Below are 9,149 nucleotides of genomic sequence, written 5' to 3'. Positions count from 1 at the left end.
TAAAACCTATTATGTCAGTCATAAAAATACCGTTTCCACTATTTAGAGCTACAGAACAAAAAACAAAGAAAGAAAGTCGCTTAAAATTAAACCAAACTGCTGTGTAATAGATACTAAACAATAAAATGTGCTAACACTTCTAAAAATGTTAGTGATGATTGTTTTATTTTGTGAATTTCCACTAGCAGACTCTAACAGTCTCTATTCTGGTTGGCTTAACACTGGACGAGTCAGGTTGGTACTCACCTGGTTTCAGGTTCAGGTATGATTGTTGACACCATGTTTAAGCCTATTTAAACTCAGATTCTCTCTACTCATTGGCTATCAACGGGGGCATGAAAATGTGAAATGCATTTACCTCCTTGCACTCCTCCTCATCCTTCTCCAGGCAAATAGTTTGAGCAGTCGTGGATAGCTCCCTGGTAAAAAGATGTTTTGGAAAGGGCTGTTTCTTTTACTGTTAAAATGTTTAGCAGTGAAGCAAATGGGAGCGTTTGAAAATGTGCTAGTTAGTGTAATGCAGACCTAGATAAGCCAGAGGCAGGTAAGGATGTGATATTTAGGAGATAAAAGACTGATTCACACTTTTACTGATATATCAATGTTTCAGCCCTGCATGTTTGATCTAATGTAATTTATATACGACCACCCATGTGTGAGGCACCAAATGGAGCTTGCATTACTGTTGTTCTGATTCAATTTCTTAATTAAGGGTGGGCCATGCTAATTGCTGCAGACCAACTATCCCTGCATCCTTGGGCCTGTGTTTGGTCTCTACAGGAGCTCATTGCTTTCAGCTGAGTTCATGCAGCTGCTGGGTGTATAGGGTCCACTTTCAAACCATTTGTTTCTGTCTGTGTCCAGAATACTGGCCAGTACATCTTTCTAATAGCAACAGAGCATTTTCCCCATCTATAAATATTATTTCTGCAATGCTAGCTTTTCAGCTCCAGGTTTCTAGGAATGATAATCCACTCCTGTGAGTTTGTTCAGAGGAACAGCAGAGGGTCCTGTCAAGACCAGCTGTTGTGCAACTCATACTGACAAAGCCACACAGGAATAAACACCGGTTGAGTAGCTCAAATTAAAACCTGCCAGTCAAACGCTCGCTGTGCAACACCTGGAAATAGTTCAGAGTGGGCGACGGGTTACAGAGCGCTTACTAAGGCACAATATTTTTATATACTGTATCAGTAATAGTGACGACAAATTTTCTCTCAGAAATTCTATACCTTTGTAATATTTTTGACAGTGGCAAAGAAAAGTTCAAATAGTGTTGGAAAGGCCAAGAATGCCTTAAAGGTAGAGGTTTGATTCAATTAATAATGATGTAAAAAGTACAACAAATTTAAATCTGCAAACCCTACAGGGAGCTCTACTACATGTTAATGAGAGCCATTATTCAAAGTACAGCATATATTAGGAAGAGGTTTCTCATTACTTTTACTTTGAACATGTGTTCATGCAGCGTTTACACTCAATAATGCCCCGGACACAAACCAGGCAGCTACCTGCACCCTAGAGGTGATAGTAATGAAGATTATGACATACCAGTAAATCCAAAGGCACACTGGTGACATTTCCAGAGACAGGAAAACATGGGGACCTCATGTGGAAAGGCCTTGAGCTGAATCAGTTTTAATGTACCCCTGCGGTGGCTGAGTCCATGCTGAGGAGCTGAGGCAAAGGAATCACTTCACACAGATACAAACTACTCATTTTACAGTAATTCCGTTTAAAATATTTATTAGAATTCTACATCATATAACAGACATAAAAGTTCAGAGGCACAGATCACAAAAATAGAGCAAATTATTTGAGTCTCAGCACAATAACAACCTGAAGGTGTGAAACTGGGAAGAACTTAGGAGGCAAACAGGGTCTACCAAAGATGCTGTCCAGTTGAATTTTGGTAAATGATAGGATTCAGTGTGTCTGAACCATACTATGTACAAAAAAATCAGGATATTTCAATCTCTATTGCTTAAATTTGAACAGTTCTTTCTTAAATCAGTCTCTCATAAGTCACCCAGCTTTAGTGGAGCGCCGTACTGAAGTGTCACTTCAAAATAAAAAAATAAGAATGTGTCAGTACACTGTGGATTACTGGTAAATTTAAATCTGAGAATAACTAAACTTAGAGAATTGGAATTCAACTTTGGTTTCAGTAAAGTGGAAAGACCTCTTCTCCTTTTAAGAAATTAATTTAATAACTATTCAGCTAAAAGTTTAAAGGGAGAAAAACCATCTGAAAAGATTAATCAACTTCGATATTTGAATACCCCATAATGCAATTGTAACTTTCAGAAGTGAAATCCCTGTGGCCTCTTCATTTAAAACCAATAACAAGCAGCCTTAATCACTCATTAAGAACACAAAGATAAGACTCATAAAGCTGTGTTTGCACGAAGCCCCTGAGAAGTGTACTTTAAAGTCAAACCTCTTACAGTATCTCACTTATCTCTTGAGATTGTGATCAACTTATACAATTAATTGTTTATTGCTAATCTTACTAGTGATTAATTAAGATGCTAACTAAAAGATTTACCTCCAGTGTCAAGATAAATCCTGGGTATATCACCAGAAGACTCTTCAAACCAAGTAGTCAGTGTCATTTAGCAGATACCCTTCTCTGATTGAATCAGTCACCCATGAGTCTCTTACGATCTTAAACTTCTTCCTAAAGCTGCGGCGCTGAGTTCTTAAATCCAGGAGTCTGGTTTCTTCTGTGATAATCACATGTGAGACTCCTTCCTCTAATTTCTCCACTACTGTGCCTCCATGGTAGCGAAACTCCAGTGCCCTGATGTCCAAACAGCTGGCAGATATGGCGCTTTCAGGATCATAGCTGTCCATGTAAACTTTGAAGGGTCTGAACATGCTGGTGGGTAGGTCGTCCCACCTGTAACGCTGCTCTACCCAGCTGACGTTCATGGCTGCCGACACGTCTGCGGTCCTGATCCTCCCAAACACCTCCCGCAGCTGCTGCTCATCTGTGTCCACAAAGTAGCTGTCACCGTACCCGTCATACTCCTTGGCAAAGTGCTCCCTGGTGGAGGGTGACATGTGGATCATGTGGCGTGGTTGCCATGGGACCACTTCCTTTTGGTCCAGGCACTCCAGCAGCCAGGAGGCCCACACCACATCGTGCTGGTTGGACATAATGAGGTTCTTCACGCGCATGTTCTCCACACCTGCAATCACGCAGTAGGTGTCCTGTCCTGGGTTTTGAACCACGATACCTCCACACCTAATGAGAAGCTGACATCAGTAATCACTAATTTATGATAGGTTACATTAAATTACAATGAATTACTGCAGCCATTCACTAACAAATTCAACAAATCAAGTTAGGTGGTCGTAATATGTCAATGTTGTGCTTACAGCTTGCTTCTGCTGCCCCCATGTGGCCAGAATAAGATGTTAATCCAAGTTTAAGGAATTACAAAAATGAATAAGCAGCTACCTTTCATCCTTTTTCTACAATTTGAACAAACTAACTCATAATCTCAACAAACGTCCTGTTACCTGGCCACACCCTTTTCCAGCTCAGCCTTGGGGTGATCCTCGGTTCCATTGAAGATGCAGAACTCAACGTCCTCAAACATATCCATCTCCCTGGTAACACCAGAGAGGTCCTGAGGCTTGAAGTGGTCAATGACCCCGACCACCTTTTTGGGTTTGACTGGTAGCTTGCGCTTTTTCTTTTGTGGTTCATTGTCACTGATGCGAAGGTGGCGTGAGGCAAGTTTCCCAGACGCCTTGCTGCGGAACTCATCCAGCTCTGCCAGAGTCATGCACTGGTGCCACTCCTTGTCATCTCGGATCTTCTCAATCCTGGGGAAGCGCAGTGTACAGCTGGTTTTATACATGTCACTTCCAACTATTTCAGCTGCCTTGACCTGGATGATGACCGAGTTGCAGGGTTCGATGTAGACCTCTGGTTTCTCTGTCCCACACAGGATGGATGCTGGTGGGTCATTTTTCCGGTAGACTTTCCAGTGCTTTGCTAACTTCAAGCCAAGGTCATACAACTCCTTCATAGTGTAGCCAGAGCCTATGCGACAAAGACTGTGGAAAACTGAAGGCTTCTCACCAGGCTTTGGAGCTTCAGCAACAGCACACAGAAAATGGGACATCATACCACCCCTTTTGCCTTTCCCCCAGTAGCCGCCAACAATCAGCAGGTCAAGCTCATCCATCAAGCCATCAACATATTCTGGCTTTATTTTCAGCCATTCCTCACCACGCTTGTCAGGTTTGTAGATGGATAAAGGATCCTTCACCATGATCCCCTCTTCTCTGTTGTCTATAGCTTCATTGAGGGCATTTACCACCTCCCGCATAGTTCGGGCTTCAGTCTTAGGCACCAAATGTATCCTTCCCTTGACTTGGCTGAAAACAGTCTGCAGGGTCTCGTGGCGCTTCTTCAGTGTTTCCTTCCCAAGCTTCTGGTTATTGACCAACAGCACATCGAACACACAGAAGCATGTCTGTAACTCAGAGTCATCCATCAGCCTCTTGATGTCAAATTTGCTCCCTTTCTGCATGAAGGTCTCTGTGGTTGTGTTGTATGCCATCATCTCACCATCAAGGATACAGTTCACAATGTGACTTTTAAAAACATTGTGGATGTAAGGTGTCAGTGAGCCCTCCAGTGGGGATCCTCCAAATTGCTGTGTGTACTCAAAGGCATTTCGACTGAAGTATTTGTACACGTCTCCATCTTTGTGCAGCTGAATACGCTCGCCATCCAGCTTGGTCTCAATGTAAAAAGGGCTGTTGCCCATCTGTTTCTCCACATTACGGATGTTAGCCACAGCTGCTAGCATTGGCTTGAAGGCAGAGAAAAGTCCGATAGAGACTTCACTTAAAGACACAGAAGGGTCGTGGAGCTGCTGGCACACCTTTTTTAAGTCTGTGTTGACATTGTAGAACTCAGCAGCATCTGGGTGGAAGACTTGTAGAACAGTTTCTTTGCTGATCCCGAGTTTCATGTCCTTTAGAATCATTCTGATGAGCCATTTTTGCTCAAAAGCTGTGCTCTGGGTGATGAGGTGCAGCAGACTCTTCTTCACAAGATCCTTCTGCTTGCTAGCATTGTTGATGGCCACTGAGTCCAAAAAGTCATTGACTTCTTTAATGCTGAGCTTTCCTTGGCTGGTGCACCGTTTCTTCAGCACAAAGTACGCCATGCCAGCAAAGTCTCCGGCTTCTCCTTGAGATGTGGTCGGAGCTCGATAGTTTAACAGTTTATTTGCTTCCGTGCCGTTCTTTGGGAGGCCCAATACATCGATGTAGATTTTCGCTAACATGCTCTCCTTGATGCCATATGCCATGCGCTCTCGTTCAAAAGAGGGAACTATGAGGCGCATAGCTGGGTAGAAAGAGTCTGTTGTCTCAGGGTTGTCTTTATGGAGGGCTGAATGAAACTTTCTCCATGACTCAATAAAATCCCCAAGGACTTTGGATTTCTCTGGACGGAGTTTAGACTTCTGGATTTTCTCTAAAATAGTGCATAGGTGAAGGAATGGAACCTCAGCTGCAACAGAAGGCTGTTCACCAGAGTCACATTTGGAAGTTCCCTCCATGGTGAAACCTGTAATGCATGTCAAAGATAAAAATCAACCCAGTACTACTCTGCAATTAATTTAATTATTTCCAGTAAATCCATCAAACAGAAATTATAAGTCATTTAATGAATTAGGCATGCAACAGAAAAACACTCAACAAACTTAACAAATGTGAGGATTTAAAGCCATTATTTGTCTTGTATGACAGCAAACTGATTTTTTTGGGGTTTTGGAGTATTGGTTGGTCAAAACAAGCAACATCAAGACATCACCTTGGGCTTCAGGGAATTGTGATTGTGATTCTTCACTGTTTTCTTACACAGACTAAAACATTAATCACTGAATAAAGAAAATAACCACAATCTTAACCAATAATGAAAATGATCTATTAATGGCTGGCCTAATTATTTATACACATATTACTGATTTGTTTTCAATGAAACATTTTAGTGTGGTGTTATGGTGTAAATGTATTTGTGAGAAACAATTATATCAATTACAGGCTATGAATCAGTATAAGGTCATCAGATGACCACTGGGTGATTCCCACTGATCTGTTAATTTAGACTCTTCGGATTAGTTACAGACGACAAAGGAGGACAAATTCTGGACTAAGTTTATATTTGTAACGACAGCCTATTGTGATATTCTGTGTACACAAAACGTAACGTGAAAGAATTTAACACTCACTGCGCTCGTACGTTGCAAACAGCAGAGCGTCAAAATAACAGAACAGCTCGGTTTAAGAAACAGTAACAATTCATATTAGCAAAATAATTAAACAAACACACGTTAAGCCCAACCTTGTTCTTTAAAAACTCCAATTAGTAGATACTGGATGTTGTGCTCTTCCTCCTCAAGATATAGTACCGCCAATGAAAACATTCCCCTGGAAACAAAAGCGAAACATTTGTTCCTATATGAAGTTTCTTTTTTTTCTTTTTAGTGTTTTTAGGAAACTTTAAAAAATAGTTATATTGAAGTAACGTCACATTATAAGAACATTACATTTTCCATATTTCATCTTAAATTATTAATTAGGACTGTAATTTATTTTAACACTGTGCTCTATAGAAAGCAAATGTTATCCCATGGCATTTTTGCTATATATCTTGTCTGTTTGTGGCAATTTTTAATTTAATGTAAGAAACTTTGAATGTTTGTGAGTTTGTCGCATTATAACACAATCTAGATGTAAATTCGTCGTGGACATGATAATACATTGTTGCACTTATACTCACCAGCAGAGGGCGGCAGTGCTAAGGAAGTGCAGGCAGTCAGGCTGCCTACCATCCAGGGCCTGGGGCCAGTGAATCAGAAGTAACCTGGTAGTAAAACAGGAATTCGTTTCTCCTCACTGCAATGGTAATGTGAATTATTTTGGATCAGAGTCCTGTTATAGCAGGTATTATTGTCACTCAGTATCTCCCTGGTCAGTCAATGTAGTAACATTGCCTTGACATTGATTGTGATAGTGATTATGAATATAAAGATGATGACAATTCTATGATCTCCTCTTATTTTTGGTTGGAAATAGTCCTGGATTCAGTTCTTGGTCCTCTATGGGGTTTACATGGTCTCTATATCATCACCTAAGTTTCTTCCAGGTGCTTCAGTTTCCCTAAACTGCCAAAGAATTGAGTTTCAGGAGTAGTTTGAGAAAGAAGTGTCATTTGGGTACACCATGTTGCTACTCCTGCCATACCACATCAGGGCAAAATTAACCAAAAATCAACAATATTAATCAGAGGCAAATAAGAGCTGGAAGAACCATCATCATACATCTTACACCAGAAGGTTTCAGGCATAAAAAAAGCCAGTTATACCTCTACTTAATGAAACTGCAGGATTTTAAAATGCTGACATTCTGTATGTGATCTGAACATATAGCCAGTTAACTTATTTAATCATCAGTCATTTAACTTGTTGCCTGCTCATGTCTGGATAACAGCCTCACAACTTTAAACCTTGTGCTTTGTTTCTATTACAAACTTGTTTTTACACTCATTAAATGGTAGCTGGTGTATTTCCAAGTACAATACATGCCATTACTTGTAGAGTAATGTGAAATCATTCCAGGAATGTTTTGTTCCTGATCAAAAGTTTCTGAGGCTTGTACCGACCTAGATTCCTGAAAACACGGGTCACATTGCTCACCCAGGCAGAACCGTTTCCTCAAAAAGAAACACAGTTCCTGTTGACTGTTTTTCATAAGAAATATGGATGGACTCAGGAGGATCTGTCAGCCATGTGAGTGGTGTGATCACTTTGTGCTGTTTAATTATTTATTTGAATGCCAAAAGGCTTCGCAGTAGCTACAAACAGCAAAATATCAAGAACACGGCTATATTTGTTGGCTGTTTTATATGGTTTTATTCAGATAACATTTAAATATTATGAGTCACGTCTTCCCCCACTTGTCTGTCTTTATAAGACAAATCCTAGTGTCACACCAGATAATTTAATTGTAAAGAATGGTAATAATTTATGAGATTAGGGAGAGACAAACCACCTCCCTCCTTACTGGTTGGCAGTCTAGATCATCACTGTCTTCCCAGTCCAACTAAATCTTAATAAATCAAAATTGGCCAGTTGCAATTTGTAATGGTAATAAAATGAATACTGTGGATACAGCAATAGGTTTAGTTTGGTGTTTCCCTATTTATTCTAATTTTAACCTGAATATAAAATCAGCTTTTGATCATATAAATAGACTCCTGTTTCACTTCATTAGCAGCCCAAATTTGGTGTTGTTTACTACTTCCTGCTGCCAAAAGGGGGCGCCCTGTGGATGTGCAGGAGGTGCTGAGTCACATGTGAACCAGGGTTGTTTACTGCTCCACTACCTCTGTTTCTACTGCAGTGGAGGATCCTGGGATATGTGTGGGGCAGGAGGAAGCCCATTTACAGCTACTATGTACTGCAGCAGTGAACCAGTTCTGTTTTTCACTTTACGCACAGTGCAGATGAGAGAAGAGGAACGCTGGCCCACTGGCTTTTTGGCTGTTTATAGCCTACAGTGTGTGAGCGTACAGTATGTGCCTGCATATGAGGGGGTGGGTGATGTTGTGCAGGCTGCAGCGTGACCCTCACCCCTACATCATCAACACGCACACTCTGCAGTCGACGGCCCATCATGCTGTCATGCAGCAAGCAGGCGTGTTACATAAGCTCTGCTGGATGTGCTGCTGCACTGCAACCAGAGGAGACCTACAAGACAGTAAACAAGTGACGTCACTGCTTCCGTGGCATGCATCAGCTCCACCAGGACTGGAGAAGAACTGGTGGGGTAGGACTGAGTGAGATTTTGGAATAAAGCAAAGGAAAGAAGAGATAAAAATCCCCTTCAACATGGCCAATGATTAAACAGTGCATCAGCCTCCTGAGCTGTTGATGATGTGTGGAGACAGAGACTGTCGTAAACACTTCCTGTCCCCTGCTGGTTGATGACACACTGAGAAACGTGTTTGCCAAAAGGCTTCCCACTGATGATTTTCATAAGCCATTTTCACACATGAACTGACTATGTGCAGAGCCGCCTTTTACACATGTAGCACTAAACAGGAGACAGGGTGT

The 9,149-nt window shown here is 41.3% G+C and overlaps 1 protein-coding gene across 4 annotated transcripts; it reads right to left on the bottom strand.

Annotated features, from left to right (window-relative positions):
• Window positions 1-2,052: 2,052 nt before the first annotated feature.
• On the bottom strand, window positions 2,053-6,452 carry lig4 (ligase IV, DNA, ATP-dependent). 4 transcript variants are annotated; one of them, XM_020592268.1, is made up of 3 exons: window positions 6,365-6,452; window positions 3,529-5,599; window positions 2,053-3,250 (listed from the first exon to the last, which is right to left on the bottom strand). In XM_020592268.1, the coding sequence occupies exons 2-3, from the start codon at window positions 5,589-5,591 to the stop codon at window positions 2,593-2,595; spliced, it is 2,721 nt and encodes a 906-aa protein (XP_020447924.1). In that variant the 5' UTR covers window positions 5,592-5,599; window positions 6,365-6,452; the 3' UTR covers window positions 2,053-2,592. The 4 variants fall into 4 exon arrangements, with proteins under 4 accessions (XP_020447924.1, XP_020447921.1, XP_020447922.1 ...); XM_020592265.1 differs by having other exon boundaries at window positions 6,377-6,452; XM_020592266.1 differs by lacking the exon at window positions 6,365-6,452 and adding an exon at window positions 6,264-6,358.
• Window positions 6,453-9,149: the final 2,697 nt, after the last annotated feature.

The sequence above is a fragment of the Monopterus albus genome, unplaced genomic scaffold, assembly GCF_001952655.1.
Source record: "Monopterus albus unplaced genomic scaffold, M_albus_1.0 scaffold16.1, whole genome shotgun sequence".
Taxonomy (NCBI): Eukaryota; Metazoa; Chordata; class Actinopteri; order Synbranchiformes; family Synbranchidae; genus Monopterus; species Monopterus albus.
This window is presented reverse-complemented; position numbering and strand designations above follow the sequence as displayed.

Excerpts from the sequence above, each read along its gene's own strand:
- lig4 (XM_020592268.1), bottom strand. The coding sequence starts at position 5,591 with ATGGAGGGAACTTCCAAATGTGACTCTGGTGAACAGCCTTCTGTTGCA. Across the intron at positions 3,251-3,528 it reads CTGGAAAAGGGTGTGGCCAG|GTGTGGAGGTATCGTGGTTC; the intron begins GTAACAGGACGT and ends GCTTCTCATTAG.